A 20,249-nucleotide genomic window follows, 5' to 3' on the forward strand; every position below is an offset into this window, starting at 1 on the left:
AATGTGTCAGCAGTTCATTCTCTTTTTTTTTTTTTTTTTTTTATTTCACTGTGGATACTCCCCACAGTGAATGTATTCGGGCTGGATTGTTTCCACTATGGGGCTGGTATGAGTAAAGCTGCACCAATATTCAGGTATAAGTCTGTGGGTATGTGTTTTTGTTTCTCATGTAAATAGGAGTGGAATTTCTGAGTCAGATGGTAAGTGTATAGATTTGTAAGAAACTGCTAAACTATTTTCCAAAGTGGTGTCCCATTTTACTCACCCACTGGTAATGTGTGAGAGTTCCATGTCTCCACATCCTCACCAATATTGGATATTGTCTTTTTTTTTTTTTTAATAAAAATTTATCTTTATAGATTTCAGAGAGAGGAAAGGAGAGGGAGAGAGAGAGAAACATCAATGATGAGTCATTTATTGGCTGCCTCCTGCACGCCCCCACTGGGGATCGAGCCCACAACCCCTGCTTGTGCCCTGACCAGGAATGGAACCTCAGTCTCCTGGATCCTAGGTTGGTGCTCAACCGCTGAGCCACGCCTGGCCAGGGTTATTGTCAGTCAGTTTCATTTCAACCATTCTAATAGGTGTGTGGTAATACAAAATTGTACTTTAATTTTCATTTTTCTCATGACTATTGCTACTGAGTATCTTTTCATGTGCCTTTGGCTATTCATATATACAGTTTGATGAAATATCTATTATTGGGAAAAGTAATTCTTTCTATATCTGGAACGCAAGTGTTTTGCAGGTATGTGTTTGGTGAATAGTTACTCCCAGTTTGTGGCTTGCCTTTTTTCTTTTAACAGTACCTTTCAAAGAGCAGTTTTCATTTTGTTGTCCATTTTATCAGTTTCTTCTCTTTTGGTTCATGCATTTTATATTCTAAGAAATCTTTATCTGCCTGAAGGTCACAAAGATTTCCTTATAGAATTTTTTATATAGTTTTAGCTTTCACTTTCTGGTCTGTGTGTGATTCACTTCAAGTTAACTTTTGTATAAGTTGTGAGGTACAAAGGTTGAGGTTCATTGTTTTCTAAACAGATGTTTGGTCATTACAGCACCACTCAGTGATGAGATAATTTCCCCCATTGGATTTTGGTTTATCATAAATCAGTTGATCATACATTTTGGGGTCTACATCTAGACTCAGTACTGTTAAATTTATGTATATGTCAGTCCTTGTGCCAGTACCACACTGTCATATTACTGACTATAGCTATATAATAAGTCTTGGATTCGGGTAGCGTTAGTTCTCCAACTTTGTTCTTTTGAAATTTTGTTTTGGCAATTCTAGGTCCTATGCATTTCAATGTAAATTTTAGAATCCCCTTGTTGATTTCTGTTCCCAAAACCATGCTGGAATTTTTATTAAGATTATGTTTGCCCGGCCGGGCGTGGCTCAGCAGTTGAGCGTCGACCTAAGATCCAGATGGTCAGGGTTCAATTCCCAGTCAGAGCACATTTCCAGGTTGTGGGCTCGATCCCCAGTTGGGGGTGTGCAGGAGGCAGCCAATCAATGACTCTCTCATCATTGATGTTTCTATCTCTGTGCCTCTCCTTTCCTCTCTCTAAAATCAATAAAGATATACTTTAAAAAATTTTTTTTAATATTATGTTTAATCTATGGCTCAATTTGGGTAGGAAATTAATATATTAACTAAGATTATGCATATATTACATCCCCATTTATTAAGGTCTTGTTTCATTTTTCTCCATAATGTTTAGTAATTTCATTGTACAAGTTGTATACATATATTGTCGTTTATTTTAAATATTTCATAGGTTTGATATTATAAATGTTATTTTTCCATCTTAATTTCTAACTATTGCTAGTCTATAGAAATACAATGCATTTTTTTTGTCTGGTAACCTTGAATCCTGGGTTCGTGCTAAATCTTCATACTAGTTTAGCAGCTATTTGAGAGACTCCTTAGAATGTTGCCTATTGTTTCTACCTATAGGACTGTTATTCTTGTTCCAAACCTGAAGAGGAAAGCATTTCCCTTTACTGTCAATATCAAGGAAGTATTTTGAGTAAGGTTGAACAAGAAGATCTTTAAATAATAGTGTGGGTTTTGTGTGTCACCCCATACATTCCCTGGAGTGATGTTATCAATTGAGCATTAGTGGGCTTGACCTTGACAGGGGACAACCAATTCGAGTCCTGGGTTGAGTACATTTTCAGAGTGTGGTACTGACTTTATGTAATTATCAATCATATCAAAACAGTACTGTCCAATCATGTGTCGTTCATGTACGTAGGGTTAGAGGTACAGGTTGTCTTCTGTGATTTATTAAAGGGGTGTACTATTCTCTTTCAACAGTGATGTCAGAATACCAATCTAATGGTATATTTGGGTTGTTTATCATCGAAATCCTCTTACAAAATATAAGCGATCTTGACCCTCAGTACCACAGTTCTACACTGGGTGCTTGATAAACAACCAGACTTGAGCTAATAAAATCACAAGCTCATGCTCCCTGACCTCACTCCCTCATAATAAGGTGGCCGTTTTTATTGGGGGAAGTTTTTAATCTGGGGGCCTACACACTAAATGATTCAGTGTGTTACTTGAGACTCATTGGAGTGTGTAAATTAGAAATTGTCTAAATATTTTTCACCTTTGTTTTACATATTAAATTAGTGTTTTCGTCAGTATGTCCCCTCAAACATTGCCATTCCTGTAGGAGGCTTCTTATCAGAGAAAGCTTTATGAAAACTATAAATTGGCTATAGAGATTTTTTTTAATGGTAGAAAAATTGTTTAATAGGTAAAGTAGGCATCATTGGTCAAAAATGAATTTTGAAGTTTAAAAATTAAAAATGGAAAAAGTATAGCTAGATACTTAAAATGTGCACAGATCATTTTAAGTATACTCAAGATTTGGGAATGACGGTTTCCTTTGGGAGATGGGAGGGACACTTCCTTTTTGTACTTTAAATTTTTTTAAACTTTGTATACACTCAAAATATTTTTAATTTAAAAAATCAAAATGTGGAAAGTGGACAAACCTTTTAAAAAGTGTTGGTACATTATAAGATCACAGAGTATATCAGAGTTACCAATTGTGAACTGTATCCTCCATATTTAACCAATTTACTTTTGAACAAATCCCTTAACTTTCACATTTTGAAAAACTTGCCAAAGAATTAGAACATTGTTGGTTGAAAATGAATTAGAAGTTAAATAACCTGACTGAATGAAACTGATAGAAAATATATAACAAGTTTTTAAAAATTTTTTAAATCATCCAGAGTCATGGAAATAACCACCGCCTCAAAGAATCTAAATAAAGGCACATGTTAATCAGTTGCAATGTACCCCCTGGAGTATACACATTCCAAAAAAAGGTGGATAGAAAATGAGTTTTCTCCGGTCCATCCTTTGACAACTTTGTTTTCAGCCACTTAACCTGAAACCCCTGAAGTAATGAAAGAACAGAGAAGAGTTAGTTAAAAGAATGTCCCAAAGACCACACTTTTGACAAGGCCAGTCTAAAAATACAGATCGTTCCATTATTAATTTCCTATTGAATGTGGCTGCCCAGATTCCTGGTCCTATTACCTTTGGCGTGCTTCCTCCTGCCCAGGAAATGACTGATTGGCTTTAATGAAGGAATTCTGGGTGGAATTTGAAAACCCTGAAGTATAATGGGGTCCTTGTTAAGGACAGGGGTAGAATGAGGTAACAGAATTCTTATTTCTGCCAGAAATAAGGGGACCCGTTTGTGCCAGAGTTGTTTATCTAGAGCCAACACTCCAAGCGTGGACATTAAAGAGGCAAAGACAGGCTGTTTTGTTCTTTTAAATGGGCCACACACCCAGACCATTCTTGGTTTTTGACGTCTGTATGGCCCTCATGTTTCTCCCTGTGGACGGGGAGGCCTTTTGAAATGCTGGCTGTGGGAAATGGACTGAATCAGGATGCTTTACCACCATCCACCTGGTTGCTGGTCACCTTGCCAGAAGGCATTTGTATGTGATATCGTTACCTGTAACAGACCAAATGTAGCTCCTGTTTCCTGACTGAGGGGCAAGAGCAATGCTTTGTCTTGTCTCTATTGCCCAACTGGGTGTGTGGAAACAGACAACCCACGTAAGTTGGGGTTACCAGCCTAAAGGGTCAGGGCCTGGCTTGGCATCCGGCCTCTGGCCGACCAAGAGGGCAGTTTCACCTGTATCACTGGCCCAACAGCCCAGAGTCCTGACTCGGATCTGAGCTGGCAGTCGGCTCAACTTGCACTGCTGCCCTGTGTTGGCTCCCCATCTCATCTCGCTGTACTTGGTAGCCAAGCTATGGTCAGGCATGTGCTGTTCCTAGATACCTGTTAGCAAGAATTTCTGATCTACGTGCGGGGTTAGATACAATGAGGAGCCCCACCCCTAAGAGCACAGGTCTTGAGCCAGGGGCTATACCTGGCCAGTTTGCTAAGGCTCCCTGTTCTGCCACTTTAGGGGGTGTGATAGGAGGCAGATGGGATCCGCACATGTGTCTCCTGCCCAGTAATTCTGGGCGAGACATCCCTGACCTTTGTTCTACTCAAGCCCACTGATTTCTCCTATCTACATCAGAGCCTGGGGAGATGGAAGGCAAACAGCAGAACCCCATGCCTTTCTGTTCTGATTTTATGCTTCAACACTTTGAAATACTCATTCCTCCCAAATAATTTCAGGCTCATCAGGTAATGTAAAAATAGTAATGAAATGTCAAGGCCTCTGAAGTTTTTATTTTGTGCCAGTTTCTTCCACTGCTATTGCATTCTAATTTACAGCTCCTGCTACTTTCACTCAAGGCTGTGAAGAGAAGAGCAGATTTCTGAAGAGACTTTCTGTGGAAAACAGGCCTGGAAGCAGGTGGGTGGCCTATGGAAATAGATGAATTGTGTAGGTGGGGTGTGCACCAATCACCTGGTGAAAACTGACTGGAGAATTGAGCTGCAGCTGAGGTTTGCTGTCTGGGGGGACACCACAAAAACTATGTTGCCAGGGTTCCCTCTCCCCGACTCCATTTGCTTGGTTTAAGAAAGGATTGGCAAAGATGTTCAGTGATGGTAAGCACTTAACCTCTTCAAAGAGAAATCTGATTGATCCAGTTTTAATATGTGTATGTTATGACCCCACATTTTATTTCCAGAGGTCTTAGGAGTGGATAAGTAAACTCTAGCATATTCACTAATATGCAAAGGGAGCAACGGCATACACACACCCCACTAGTGCCATGTAATGTAAACATAAAATAGGGCTTGTTGAGGAGCACAGACAGTGCCCTGAGCACCTGTTGCCCCCCAGAGAAGTGCACACAGCTGGCACAGCCGCACCAGAGCCACCGTAGAAGAGTTCCAGTAAAAGGACCCCATCCCATAATGCTCTCATGCTTAAAAGAATCAAGGAACATGGTGACAGTATAATAGAGCTATTTGGTTGAGGTAAATACTCATTTAGACCTTAGAAAGAGGGAGCTTTCAGAGCTCATCTGGTATCAGCCAGTTCTGTTAGCTAAGAAGCTCCTTCCCGTGCTGCTGGGAGTGGGGCTATCCGGACTTCCATACTTACATGTTGCATTGCCATTATGAAAAATGAAAATACACGTGTGCATATAAACAAAAAGTGGAAGGGGACACACCTCCTCCCTCACATGGCTCAGTTCAGGGCAGAACTAAGAAGCACAGAGAAAGACCCCTTTTGTGTAGTTGGCTTCTATATGGCTTACATTTACTACTCTGAGCACTTACTGTAACAAAAAAACAAAATATTGGGTAAGGATGAATAAAAGTGTAAAGAGCATTTGAAATGGTGAAATGCAGTTTTCAGTTGAGTATTTTGTACACCTTTTTCCAAGCCTGAGGAAACCATTACTCCCCTGGTTTCTTTTGGAAGCATTCTTATTTGATCCAGTTTAGACACCCACAGACACCTAAGATATGTATTGGTAACATAACTTTACAGCAAATTCCTCAATGCTCCCCAAAAGAGCATAATCAAGATATTCCAGGGCCTCGGCTCCCAATCTTGTACCTTAGGGCACATTTAACAAAGCACATCATGCCACTGGAAAATTGGGCACTGCTTTGACTTGTGATGGGGCTTTACTTGTGCCCCAAGCCTGAGTCTTCAGATTGTGAATCCTGGACTGCTGGGAGGACAGTGGCCCCTCTGTTCTACCTGCCCTTGTAGCAGTCAGTCATGGGGTTAACCCAATGCCCTTCCTGCCTCCCTGAGGCCAGTTCACCACCTGCTTGGAGTTTCTGTGAGAAAATACAGTGCTGACCATATATATGATATGATTTGGAAAATGCATAATTGCTTCATCACTAGAATGTTTTTAAAGGTTTTATCAGTCTTTAAAAACTACTTTAAAATACATGCATTTATTGCAAAGTATCCTGATCTAGTAAATAGCCCCACCTCTGATGGAGTATTTTACCACAATTGAGCAGCTTTTCCCCAAAGGAAAGTTGCCGTGTAGTGCCCTGGAAGCCCAACCTCAGAAGCAGGCTGGACTAGCAGGCCAGGGGCCCAAGTCATGGAGGAAGCAGAGGGCCCAGGGGTTGGGACAGGGAGATGGCCAAGAGTGATCGCTTATTTTTCATCTTCACCCTCCAGGGCGCTGTGGCCTGCACAGGCGCCTGTGGAAGTTGTTCTGTGTTCTTAGCGTGGAATTCCTGAAGGCAGTTGAGAGCAAGGCTGGAAGTAGGAGAGATGCTGAGTCTGGGGCAGGAAGGCAGAGTGGTTGGGAGAGGAGAAAGGGGCACTGCTAGCGTTGAATCGTGTCCCCCCAAAAGACATGCTGAAGCCCTAACCTGCAGTACCTGTGCATGTGGCCTAATTTGGAAACAGGGTCCTTGCGGATGTAATCAGTTTAAGATAAGGTTAATGACTGATGTCTGTATAAGAAGAGTAGAAGGAACAGAGAAAGACAGAAGATAACGTGACAACATGAGGAGAGAAGGCCATGTGACAATGGAGTGACGCTGCCCCAAGCCAAGGCAGCCTGGGCTACAGAAGCTGGAAGAGGGGAGGAGGGACCCTCTCCTAGGGCCTTTGGTGGGAGTTTGGCTCTGCCAACACCATGATTCCAGATTTCTAGCCTCTAGAACTGTGAGAGAATACATTTTTATTGTTTTAAGCTACCCAGTTTGTATACTTTGTTATGGCAGCCCTAACAAACTGAAGGAAAATCAGAGGATACCAAAACTCAATTTTATCTGTTTTCTAGTTTGGATTACAACTGGCCTGGCTGTAACCCAGGCTTCTGATTGGTGCAATTAGAAAAGCACAATTGAGCCCTGTCGGTGTGGCTAAGTGGTTGAGCATTGACCCAGGAACCCAGAGGTCATGGGTTTGATTCCCGGTCAGGGCACACGCCCGGGTTGTGGGCTCGATCCCCAGTAGGAGGCAGCCCATTAGTGATGTTTCTCTCTCATTGATGTTTCTAACTCTCTATCCCTCTCCCTTCCTCTAAAAATCAATAAAAACATATTTTATAAAAACAAACAAATGGGAAAAAGCAAACTACAGTTGAACCTGAACGCTATTTTCAGAGAAGCGCCTAGGCTCACGAACCATCTCAGAGAATGATTTTATCAAAATAATTGTTTTAGCATTGTTCTCTCATGTGACCCCTGAGACACCCAAGTCAGTGTAACACTCATTTAGGGATGGTAGGTTGACAAACCTAAGTTCAGGATTTGAGAAGAAGATAATTCATGCCCGGCCAGAGTGGCTCAGTTGGTTGAGCATCATCCTGTGCACCGAAGGGTTGAGAGTTCAATTCCTGGTCAGGGCACATGCCTGGGTTGCAGGTTCGATCCCCAGTAGGGGCACGTACAGAAGGTAACGGATTGATGTTTCTCTCTCTCCCTCTCTCTAAGCATGTCCTTGGGTGGGGATTAAAAAGAAGGTAATTCATTGTTGACTCAGCATTTTTATTTGTAAGCTATAAGCAAACATGGAATCTTCTCTTTACTGTGATTCTTTTCACTGCTCTATGGAATGGGACTCGTACTTTGGGAACAATGACTGAGCAAGGGGAAACTGTAGGTTTGGTGCTAGGCAGCCCCACAGGCATTTGCTCAGCTCAGAATTTATCTGCAAAGAAGCGAAAGCCAGGCATTTTCATCAGAACCAAAGGCCTTATGTGTTTACCACAGCAGGCCCCAAATTGAGACCCTTTGAAGGGGCCTGTTTGTATGGGAGTCATTCAAACACCTGGGGTAAGTGCATTTCAAGCTCTGTCTTCTGGGTTTGTCAGGATGAGGTCAGATGTGGTGGCGGTTATAGAGATATGATGGGTACAGGCCGTCATAATGCCACTCGCGCCACTGCTCAATAGCCTCCCGGCTTCTCTCTTCTTGTTCTGGGGAGCAGAGATGAAATCATGTTGGGATGGAGAGGATTCTGAGCTGAAGAGAGCCACCAAGCTCTCTTAGCAGCTGTCAACCCAAACTGCCCACTCCTTGGTGCCATGCATGAACCAACACCTGTGCACATTGGTACCAGACATCAAATGTTAGAGCTGGCAGGGCCTGAGAGAACACCAAGTCCAGAGGTCTTATTTTTTAGAATCAGGCCTAGACAGGTGAAGGTCACAGAGCTGGTTGCCAAGAGAGTCGGGTCCAGGGTCTGGCATTTGAGTCCCATGTTCCCTACAAAACCAGCGAAGGGGGAAGAGCAGAAACTGGCTAGAAGTTATAATACCTAAGACACAAAATGCAAAAGTAGTAAAATAGTAATAAAAATAGACTATAAGCCATACCTTTGGGGAAAATCATGGAAGGAAATAATTGTCAATTAGGAATGATGGAATTATGAGTAATTATTATCTCTATATTGTTCTCTGTTTTATTTTTTTAAATTTTATTTTTGTTTAAAATATTATAGATGTCCCTTTTTCTCCCCAATGACCTGTTCCACCCTGTCCCATCCCCCTCCCCAGTCCCTCTCCCCACCATTGTCCGTGTCCTTGGGTTGTGTATATATGCACATAAATTCTTTGGTTACTCTCTCCCCCTCCACCCACCCTCCCTCCTCCATCCCTCTGACATTCATCAGTCTCAAGTATGCTTCCATGTCATTGAATCTATTCTGTTCATCAGTTTATTAAGTTCTTTAGATTCCACATATAAGCGAGATCACGTGATATTTGTCTTTCTCTGCCTGGCTTATTTCACTTAGCATAATTTTCTCCAGGTGTTCTGTGTTTTTAAGCTTTAAAAATAATATTCCTTTTTTCCAAGCTATAAGAGAACATTTATTTGGTAAATCACAGAGGTAGAAGAAGTAATTCCTAGAAGAAATGGGCTTAGGAAACATACTATAGAGGCAAAGAATTTGGGAGTGAGGAAGCTAATAGTAACTGCCTGGGGGGAGGGGGGAGGGAAAGGGAAAGGTACTGGAGTGCTCCCAGGAGGGAGAGTGCACTGGGTCCTCGGTCCTAAGGCTTTTAAGGGTAAAGATTTTCGGGGAAGTCCTAGGGGATGATCTCATTGTAACAGTTGGCAGCTTTCCAGGTGTGTCCTTTCAGGATTGTGGTCTCCATCAATTGATTGGTCGGGCCCTGGCAAGGGATCATTATCCAATGCAGCTGGTCCTGAGTAAGCTGTGGCTGGTTTGTTGCTTTTCTGGGCCTGGAGCTAAATCACACCTGAGGCCTAGATGTTATCTCTAGGGTGGAAAGATCAGAGGATCCAAACCCCATGACCAGCTGACATGCCAGGGGAGGAAAGGTCACCCTGGGGGCAATTGCTAGGCACATGGGGCTTTCCACCCTGATGACCTTTTGTATCTAACCCATTGCCCTTGTTCTGCTCATTTCTAACTAACTGCCAACACATCCCCCCTTCAGGACACTGGCTCTGAGTTCTTTCAGAGAAAAGGCACAGAGTGTCTTCTGTAGCTGCTTCCTGCTGAAGAGGCGTGAAGCTTTCCTTCAAAAACAAGAGATCCTTGCTCTCTGTCAGAGGGATGGTGAGGCAAAAAATAAAAATAAAAAATGTTTCTAAAACTAACTGGGAAAATGGATGGATGAAGCAAGTGTGGGGAAATCTTGACAATGGTTGATTCTGGGTGTACTATATACTTTTAAGTATATTTGAAATTTTTCATAGTAAAAGGCTAAAAAGATCAGAAGGGAGTTCTTAATGAGTAAGAAAGTCTTATTTTACTGTATTTGATAAGATGTATTTCTGAAGAAGACCTATGTTCAATGGTAGAAATAGTCTCCTGATGCCAGTTCCAGACAGCCTGTTATTGTTGTTAGGTGCCATTAAAGCTCGTTATCACAGCCTCCAAAGTTTAAAAAGCATCCATGCAGCTCCTCAAACAGGTAAACAATTACCATGTAAGGCAATAGTTCCACTCCTAGGTATATATATAAAAGAACTGAAAACGGGACCCAATGAATGGATAAACAAAATGTGAGGCCTATGTACACATATATGTACATATGTATTATTCAGCGATAAAAAGGATGACTTTCTGATACTTGCTACAATATAAATGAAACTTGAAACAAGCTAAGTGAAATACGCCAGACACAAAAAGACAAATATTGTGTAAATCCACTTCTGTTACATAACTAGAATAAGCAAATTCATAGAGGTGAAAAACACATTAGAGGTCACTAGGTGCTGTGACGAATGGAGAGTTATTGCGTGATGGGTACAGAGTGCCTGTTGGAGGTGATGAAAGGTTTTGGAAATAGGGACATTTGTGAATTTGTGAATTGCAACACTGAATGTACAAAATGCTACTGAATTATACATTTAAAAATTAGTTAAGGTGGCAAATTTTATGTTATATATATTTTACTACAAATTTTTTAAAGTATTTTTGAAAAATGTTGGGAGGATGGGAAGTCCTAACAAAAAAAGGTAATATCAAAGATCAGAAAGCCTGGGAACCTGACTTTAGTGCCCGTGAAATGTATCCTCTGTAGCACTGGACTAACAGCATGGCCTGCAGGCTTCAGCATGTAGAGAAAGTGCACCTTAGCACCTGTGAGAGCCAGGTGGTCTCAACAGCAAGCACCCTTGTCACCACTTGGTGTTGGGGCCATATGGCTGCTGGGACTGGTTCCTTCCTATGTGAGCCCTTGGTGCTAAAAATCCCCTTAGGGACTTGGCACCCCAGAGACAGACTCAAGCTCACGGGTCAGACCCAGACTGGAGCTTTGAGTGTTAGCTATCGCTGTTCAGACCTTTCTCATCTGGGTAAGACCAGCTACTCCTTGCCAATCTTAGCATGATTTTCCCCAGGCCAGACCAGACTCTTCTTAGGCCATTTTACAGTACTTAGACAAAGGGAAGGGCCTCCCTAATAAAGACCAGAGGCCCTGACAGTGTTGCTTTTGTGTATGGGACCACTTGTGGCCAGGGATCCTTTGTTATGCAGCCAACTTCAGATGGCCTGACTTAGGCTTTGGCTTTGAAGGTAGAAGCCGGCTTACACTACCACTGAGGCCTTAGAAGCGGGAGCTCAGCACACTGTTTATCCTGGAGCTTTCAGAGGCAGAACTCAAAGTTATTTTGCCCTGTGAAGTTGGTGGTTTTGAGTAGAGTTGCTACCAGGAGCCATGGCACAGCCGAGTGAGGCTCTAACCTATCCCACCCACTTTCCCCAAACCAGGACCAGTGGCCCAGGTAGGTTGATAGAGAGGCCTTTGGAGTGGGATTTTTAGGTCCTCAGGAAGGACTCTTTTGTCCAGAAACCTCCCTCCAGACCACCTGCCTACAATCTCTCCAGTGGAAACCTCAGTCCTCCTGGTTCCCCATGGAAATCCCTCAGCACTGGCCTTTATGAAGCAAGAATCTCGGGGAGAAGATGGACATCCAACTACCCTCAGTTGTTCTCAGAACTGGCGACACTGTCAGAGGAAGACAGCTAACTGAAGCCAGAGTCCTGGTGGCAGGGGCAGGGGAGTGGGGCCTCAGGGAAGAGCTCTGAGCAACACACCTGTGTGCGGGTTGCCAGCATCACTTGGTGCTCTGGAGCAGAGGCAGGGCAAGAGGAGAAAAGTGAACCGAGTTTCCCCTGTGTGTACAATAACCCTCAGGCCGGCCAGGCCTGCTCCGCCCCCCTGCCTCCTTCACCAGGCCCCGGGGAGGCCTCTCTGGGCAGCCTCTGCTTTACCCTCCTCACTGCATCCTCACGGGCCAGTCCCTGCAGTGAAGATCTCCAGGACCTCCACGCATTTGGTCATCCTTCGTTTACAAGAACATGACCTCCGCTGGTTTAGTTCAGACCCCTTACTAGCAGTATCGCCTTGGGTATTCGTGTATCCTTTCTCAGGATGAATTTTGAAACGGTAAAATGGAAATTGCAAGACCTCAGAAGCTGGTTGTAAGGATTGGCAGTTCATTCCCACTGCCTGAGGGACCAAGTACTCATCAATGACAACAGCGGCTATCACTACAGACCCCAAAGGCCTGTGCCCTGCCCTGCAGTGTCTTCATCTTTGTAGGCAAGGCCTGAGGTCCCTGATCTTAGTCTCCTCTGGCTTTGGTGGAGGACCTGTCATCCCCAAGGTGCCTGACCTCTCATTCTAATTTCATCATAAAACGGAAAACATCAAATTTTCTACCCAGGTGTTAGGGATTTGGACTTGAAACATTAAAAAACTCACAAAATAAAATGCTGTTATTAATACTATGAGTAAAAAAACAAAACAAAACACCGAAGGAATTTTGGAGGCCACATTCTCATTTGTAAAATGCCTCTCCCCTAGCCATCCACCAAGGTAAACAGAAGTGTTTGCCTCTGAGTTACAACAGCCTGAGTTGTTCCCAGAACAGTTTGGTTTGCCAGGATCCAAGCTCAATACCTGTTGCAGGGCTCAGCTAGGTGCCACCTGCAGGGCAATGGTCATGGCCTGCAGCCCTCAGGTATCTGGTGATCATATCCTTCTGAAATCCACCAGGGCAAACAAGCCAGGAGGTAACAACTTCAGAACTGAAATCGCTGACCTTTAAAAAGGTGACCTAAACTGGGGCCTATGTCGAAGCTCATATGCATCCTGGAGCTTACTCAGGAGCATTTCAGTCTTGAAAGACCAAAAACAAGGAACACACACACACAAACAGGCCTGCTGGTCTGAGCCCTATTAAATGTACCTAAGGGTTTTTACTTGAGGGTACTTAGAGATCCAAAGTCAAATTCAACCTGGTGGAAGGCTGTGTGGTTCAAACATAGAGCTCTTTACTCCTCACTCTTGCCTACACCCCGCTGCCTCCAGAGGCCTTGATGAAATCAGCATTTCCTTGCAGAAGCTGGAGCCCTGTCTGCCCAAGTTTCGAGGGCAGAAATGAGATGTGCTGATTGCCTAGTGAGACACTGAGGCAAAGGCGACACCTTAGTAGGGAAGACCCTAACAGCAGCTGGGTAAGGGCACAAGCAAATCATGTAGAAATAAGCCGATGCCCGATGCTATGGGTATGTTGGAGCCTTCATATCAACGGTAGATGCAGGTATTGGAGGTGTGAAGGGTACAAGGCAGGGCACCGGTGACCAGTGCTTTCTGAGTTTTCCTGGTTTGCCTCTGCCAGTCAGATAAGATGCTGATTATAGTGAATAGGTAAACGAAGGCCTTGGTTTTCCAGGATGAGTTCCATTCCTAGAGCCATTGTAAACAGAAGTGTTTGCCTCTGAGTTACGACAGCCTGAGTTGTTCCCAGAAAAGTTTGGTTTGCCAGGATCCTGGCAAACCAAACAGAGCCAATGTGAATCGAAGACACTTAAAACTGAGTTTGAAACCCTCCCAATCCAACTCTACAAGTGCTAAGCCACCAGTGTAGGCGCTAATACAGAGAACACAGGCCACTCCAGTGACCCCCAAGTAGGAGAGAATGCAGTCAGCCCTCGATCCCCCCCGCCCCACAGTCCCTGAGCCCTTGGCAGCAGAGGGGTACTGTCCTTTTCTGTCCCTTCTCAAGTTCTATGGCCATTTATGACTTTCTCCTTTCTTCTCAAGACTCCCATAGATGTGAAAGTAGAGCTTCTCTTTCTCCTCTAATTAAAACTTAGGGAGACGTGGAGGCAACTCCACTTTGTGGTTTTCCCACAAAGCCCCACTTCCCCAGAGATGCTGGCCAAAGAGCTCTTACCATCATTTTGCTCCTCCACGAAGTTCTCAGACTCGTTCCGTTGTTCCTCATGATATTCTCTTCGTAGCTCATCAGCCCTCAGCTTCTGTATGTTCTCCGCTGTGAAAGGGTAAGAGGTGAGAGCGGCCCCCAAGAATAGGGACATCTGCACACATTTAGGGGAACACCGATTATTTTGCCAAAGAAACTTAATCTGGTTGTTTGTGAGGGCTAAGGGTGGGGCTTCACTGAATTGGTTTACTCCTGACATAGGTTTTCAAACTTGGAGGACCTAGGAGGTCTTTCCATCCAACCACCTCTTTGCCCAAATGAGAAGACTGAGACCCCAAAAGGTGAAGCAGTTTAGCTTCACACATAAAATTACGATGTAGCCAAGTATTCTAGGCCACTTAGAAACTCGAGAAGTTCAATGTCAGAAATGAATTAGAAGAGGTAGTTCATCTAACTTAAAGTTCATTTCACATTAATTAATACTTTCAAGTCCATTCAACATCTTTGCGCACCTATCATGGCCAGAATGTATATGATACACACTGGGATTAAAGATGCAAGTAAGAGAGATTCTGTCCCTCTACTAAAAGACATTATGGCTGCTATGATAGAAGTCTATACACTGATGGCATGGGGTAGGGGATCTAGGGGGATCCCTGATACTCATGCCCCTGGTATGCTAATTCCCTCCCCTTGTGTGGAGCTGACCTAGTGACTCGCTGCTAATGAGCAGAATATGGCAAAAGTGGTGGAATGTGACCTCCCATCTAGGTTACAAACAAGACTGTGGCTTCTGTCTTGGGTTGGTCAGCCTCTTTCTAGGTTTTGCTCTCACTATGAGAAGCCAGTTACATGTTGTAAGCTGTCTTATGAAGAGGCCCACTCATGGCAAGAAACTGATGTCCTTGACCAATAGCAAGGACCTGAGGCATGCCAACAGCCACATGAATGAGCTTGAAAACTAATCTTCTCACAGTCATGTTTTGAGATAACTGCAGCCTGTTGAGAAACCCTGAGCCAGAATCTACCAACTAATTAGACCAAGGTTTTTGACTCTAGCAAATGTGAAACAACAAATGTTTTAAGCTGCTAAATTTTGAGGTAATTTGTTCAAGCTGGTAGATTGGGGATTGTTTGTTATACAGCAATAGATAACTAGTACAGGATATGGGGCGATTAGGCAAACTTCCTGATGGAAACACTAACCACAGGTATCCCTTATTTTGTAAGGCAATGCATTTCAGTAAAGTTGGCTGTAAACCTTTTTATGGGGAATCCGAGTTCCACATTATGAAATTGAAAGTACACCTCTATGGTTGGAAGAAGTCCAGCTGGTGAAAACTAAAAACTGTCACTGAGAACACATAAATAAGGTGACATAAATAAGGTGACACCCTTGGCAGTTGAAAAATGAAGCTCGATAACACTCCCTTGAGCCCCAAAGGGAATCCCACCTGAACAACCACATCCCACCTCATTAGCAAGTGCAACTGTTTCTCACCTACTCTCATTTAGACTGAAAAATATCTCTGTACATTTTAGATTTTTCTATGTAAAATAAATTAGTTTCCAAGTTCATCCATCTCTGTCCTCAAATCTTCACATTGAGCTGTTTGGTGCCAGAGCTGTGGTTGTCTGGTGGAAATTATTTAAAGTGCTCTTAGTTTTAAGATATTTCTTTTGTCTGGGCTTCAGCTGGGAAAATCCATGGCAGCAGGAAGGCTGTGTCTGGTGCAGGAGGAACTGGTCCCTCAGAGCTCCCATCCCTCCCATGAGGTGAGGTCTGATTCCTCTTACATCAAAGGGAGGAGGCTGAGGTGCCGTTGCCCCCACCAGTGTGGATGTGCAAGAGGAAGGAGGGGGTTATGATGGAAGCAGAGGATGTGAGGAGAGCCACTGGTGTTCTGCCCCAGCCCACAGTATACGGGTGCTGGAGAAACAAGTAGTATTTCTTTGCGAAACAATAAGACCGGCAACCATCTCAAACCCTTCTTGAAAGTAAGAAATTTACAAGAATAAGTAAATTAATTAAACAGTGGTTATTTATATTAGGTTTATATTATCTAACTTAACTCATGAAAAATCAAGTTATCCGAACTGGTCTCAGTGTGGCTTCCTTCTGTAAAGTACATGTTTTTCCGAAACTTGTACTGTTACCTGCATAGTTGCAGGAATCTGATCTGACAGAAAGGCTTGGCACTCCAGTCCATCCCCATGCCGCCTCTTCCCCACATCCACACATTTCTTAGGGGATTCACTCAGGTGAGTTGATTTAATCAAGGTCAATGCTGGGCAAGGCAGAGCTATGACTGGGGCCAGAGCTCCAGGCACCCACACTCCACTCCTGGACAGAACACGCCGTGCGTGGCAGAATCTCCCTTACAACCCCCCCACCCCCCCAAGCTTCAACAATGCTACAGGTACCAGAAAGCTGCTGGGGGTGGGAATGCGGAGACAGGGGATTTGGACTCTAAGCAGGTGCTTAATGAGCCACCGCCAATTCCTAAAGAAGCATTTTCCATCCCTGTATACTTCAGAAAAGCAACTTCCTTCCGAAATTGCTTTTTTGGAGGTGCCACACGTTGGACTTTTGACTTAACAAAGAATAAAAACTAATTCCTGAGACAAGATGCTATTCTTACACTATTGTGTACATCTCTCCTCAAAAGCATGCATTTCACTGGATTAGTTCCTCCTTTCACCCTGAAGTGACCTGCATCTTTACCCAGAAGCTTAGAGATGTCAGATGCCTGTTCCCTGGTTCCAAATTCAAGTTTATCACTTGCCTTTTACCCAGCCCGAGACATAATTGGGCCCTGATCCCCTGCCCATCCATTGAAACTGACCAGGTGACTAGACATGAACTCGGGTGCATCCTAGATGTTCTCCAGGCTGCCCCCCCCCCCCAACAGACACACTGAACTTCTATTTGAGGTGAGGAACCTCTGGCTTAGTCACATGCCTCATTGTTCTGCTCAGCTTCCCAGAATGGAAACTACCTGCCTCTAAAATTCACACCTGTTGCCCCCTGGAAGTCTTCCAGGAGGTTGCTGCTCTGATTTATATCAAGAACTGCCCAACCTCCATCAGTCTTTTCAGTGTTTCTTGACATTTGCTAGCTTTTAAATCGCAAATTGTGTGAGGCCTGGAAGTTTTCCCAGTTTGGTTAATATTTGTCCTTTTTCTAAAAAAAAGGAATTTTATCTCCCAGCATTTTCTACTCTCTTCTTCCCCATCATCTGAAAACTCCTATGATTTTTATGGAGCAAGTTACCTTGTGGAGTGTGCTGAGCGACACAAAGAGCTTATTCAGACACTCACACGAGTAATGAATCAAGCTACAGACTCGGAGACAGTCAGCACTCAGAGTCCTTGGAAGAATCTAGTTCAAGGGCAGAAAACTCCAATGCCTTCCAGGTCGACAGGTCATGGAAATGAGGGTCCCTGCTAGGCAGGGGACACTGGGGCCTACTGAAAGCTGAGGAGGCAAGCTTCTCAGCTCAAAAGCCTCCCAAATGCATTGGAAACAAAAACTTAAAACAAAACAAAACAAAACACTGCTGGCTAAACACCACACTTTCAGGGGCTTGTAAATAAGGAAATTTGGGCCCTGAGAGAGGAAGTGGACAAGTCCACTTAGCAGCAAAGCTGTCACCAAACCCATAGTCCCAACTCCGAGTCTCATGTACCCTCTCCCTGCTCGCAATGCTATTGCTCTTGCGTGTAAGGGCTCACTTTGCAATACCCCAAAAAGCACACACTGAGATATTGTGTCCGTGCTGACTAGAACATGGATTTTCCTCGTATGGTTCTAACTTTCTGGAACCAGGTTATATCTCGTCACTGTTAAGTGCATGTGGCACTGTCCCTTACCCTAACAGCATAGTCAGTCTAAACAGATGTGACCTGCAATCCAGGAAATGTGCGATTTCTAACTAAGAGCTGCAGTCACTTTGATGCCCGAGGACCTAGGTCCCCACAGTCCAGCTGACTGAGAGAGAGAAGGAACTGGAGGGGCCAGCAGAAGGCCAATTGCCAGCATTCTTACCATTGACCTCATCTCGGGATTTGGGGGACCGCTTGCCACGCTTCTTGAGGAAATTCGAGGCATCTGATTCCTGCATGAAAATCTTCTGTTCCACACCTGAAACCCGAAGGAGGCCCGGTCACAACCAGCATGGGCTCACCAGGGCAACCACAGGCGCTAGCCCACCTGCCCTGGGTGGCTCCTGCACTCACCTTCCTGGGCCTCTTGTCTGGCCACCTGCCTGGTGCCCACTGATGCACTGGTCCCCTCCTGCAGCACTGTGGACCAGAGCAGAGAGTGAGGGCTGCAGCGCACTGAGGGGACCCTCATCCCAGCCAGGCCAGGCCCATCCTTCCCAGGACAGAGACCTGCCAGGCCCCAGTGTGCGGTCCTGGGTCCCACATACACCAGCCCAGAGCTTACCTCCCCAGGAAACCTCCAGGCCAACGGTTTCCTCTGTGTTGTATTGTGTCACACACACACACACACACACACACACACACAGCACAGCCATCTTATAGATAAGCACCTACCCCTTCTCTCTCTGGGCCAGCCACCTGAGCAGCCTCACCCAACACCAGTCCATCCTGGAGCCTCCCCATACTCACTGGACAGGAGCACAGTGACTGAGAAACAGGAAACAAGCAGCAGCTGTCTCCAGGTCATCTTTGGAGAGGATGAGGCTCCGTCTGGGAACCACAGGGCAGATGAAGAGGGTTCTGCAGACCTGGGTCCTCTGGGGCCTCACTGCTGTGTCAGACAGGCCAGGAGACAGGGAGGAGAGATTCAGGAGGCTGGGATGCCACTGAGGGGGGAGTGGGAGGGGTCCCAGTCTTGGCTTCCATTGGCTGCTCCAGCCTGAGCACCGGAGATGTTTTTGGCACCTTACAAACCTCACAGAAGCAGAGCTGTCCTTGGGGCCTGGGTTGAGACAGTTTTGAAGTGGCTTTTCCAAGATCCGCACCCAAGGAGTTGCCGTTGGAATGCCCAGCCTCAGAGTCAGGATTCCAGAGACCAAGGGCAAGTTTCAAAGAGCTCCTGGCATCTGCTGCAGAAGAGGTGGGGACTCATCCTGGAGGCTGCAGCCTGTGGGAGGAAGGAAGAGAGGCTCAAAGGGGACTTTGACTCGGAAGTCAAGCAGGGAGGGACCAGAAAGGCAGGAAGGCCCCCCATCAGGGTGACACTTGCATGGACGCAGGGATCATTCTGATGGTAATCAGAGTTCCCCTCACCTTGACACTTTGTCCCCAGATACTTACTGTCAAGCAAAGCATGGACCCCCCCCCCCCCACACACACACACCTGTTGTCCCAGAGCCCTTTCAAAAAGACAGTGAGGAAGAGAGGCAGTCAGCTTTCCTCTGTAGAGGGAGAGTGCACAACGTGAGCAGAGCCCCCAGCTGGGCATACTTCTCTAGAAGGAGACAAAGACATACTCCATGTAGGGGAGGAAATGTGTTCCCAGAAACGGGGACACCAATGGAATCAGACCTCTCCAGGCTCATAGGAGAGTAGTCCCTTTGGAGATGCCTTGACACTGTCATCTATTATGAACCACCCTCAATTCTTTGTTACTGGCTAGAGTTGCTTTTGGGCATTGTTTAGAATGTCCCTAATGGTGATCACCACTAAACCGAGGACACAGCCAACACACCCACCCCACCCGAAGCTCCTCTTTCACTAGACTTGCATGGTAACATCCCTTGTGTACTTAGACCATTGGCCAGGAAAAGAATGTTAATGGCAGGAAAATAACTGGTAGAGTAAACAAAATAAATGAGTTGGTTTCCAGTGGAGGAAAGTGCCACTGACACCTGTCCAGGTCCTTGGTGGCTGAGCGCACAGGCAGGGCTCCCCTTCTACAGTGACTGACCCCGCTTAACAGAGGTGAGCTCTGCATGATCAACTCAGGAAGACACAACAGGGTTTTTCTGTCAGATTAACTAGATGCCCCTGGGAGAGGAAAGGGCCACAGGACAGAGTTATATTGATGGGACTCCTGGGTGAGAAAGTGAGTATGTGAAATACATGTGACATCCGTGATACCCTAATTCTTCTTGCTGTCTTTTTAAATTCCATTTATTTCAATCACATGTATTTACCTGTCCAACATCTCCAAAGACAAGTTTTGA

The 20,249-nt window shown here is 44.9% G+C and overlaps 1 protein-coding gene across 1 annotated transcript; it reads right to left on the reverse strand.

Moving 5' to 3' along the window:
- Nucleotides 1-7,911: 7,911 nt before the first annotated feature.
- UCMA (upper zone of growth plate and cartilage matrix associated) lies at nucleotides 7,912-19,204 on the reverse strand. Its single transcript, XM_081142291.1, has 5 exons — nucleotides 18,727-19,204; nucleotides 18,331-18,396; nucleotides 18,140-18,235; nucleotides 14,101-14,199; nucleotides 7,912-8,357 (listed from the first exon to the last, which is right to left on the reverse strand). The coding sequence occupies exons 1-5, from the start codon at nucleotides 18,782-18,784 to the stop codon at nucleotides 8,260-8,262; spliced, it is 417 nt and encodes a 138-aa protein (XP_080998417.1). The 5' UTR covers nucleotides 18,785-19,204; the 3' UTR covers nucleotides 7,912-8,259.
- Nucleotides 19,205-20,249: the final 1,045 nt, after the last annotated feature.

The sequence above is a fragment of the Miniopterus schreibersii genome (genome assembly GCF_964146895.1).
Source record: "Miniopterus schreibersii genome assembly, chromosome: 1".
NCBI lineage: Eukaryota > Metazoa > Chordata > Mammalia > Chiroptera > Miniopteridae > Miniopterus > Miniopterus schreibersii.

Excerpts from the sequence above, each read along its gene's own strand:
- UCMA (XM_081142291.1), bottom strand. The coding sequence starts at position 18,784 with ATGACCTGGAGACAGCTGCTGCTTGTTTCCTGTTTCTCAGTCACTGTG. Across the intron at positions 18,397-18,726 it reads AGTCACTGTGCTCCTGTCCA|TGCTGCAGGAGGGGACCAGT; the intron begins GTGAGTATGGGG and ends TCTGGTCCACAG. Across the intron at positions 8,358-14,100 it reads CGTGGAGGAGCAAAATGATG|AACAAGAAGAGAGAAGCCGG; the intron begins GTAAGAGCTCTT and ends TCTGCTCCCCAG.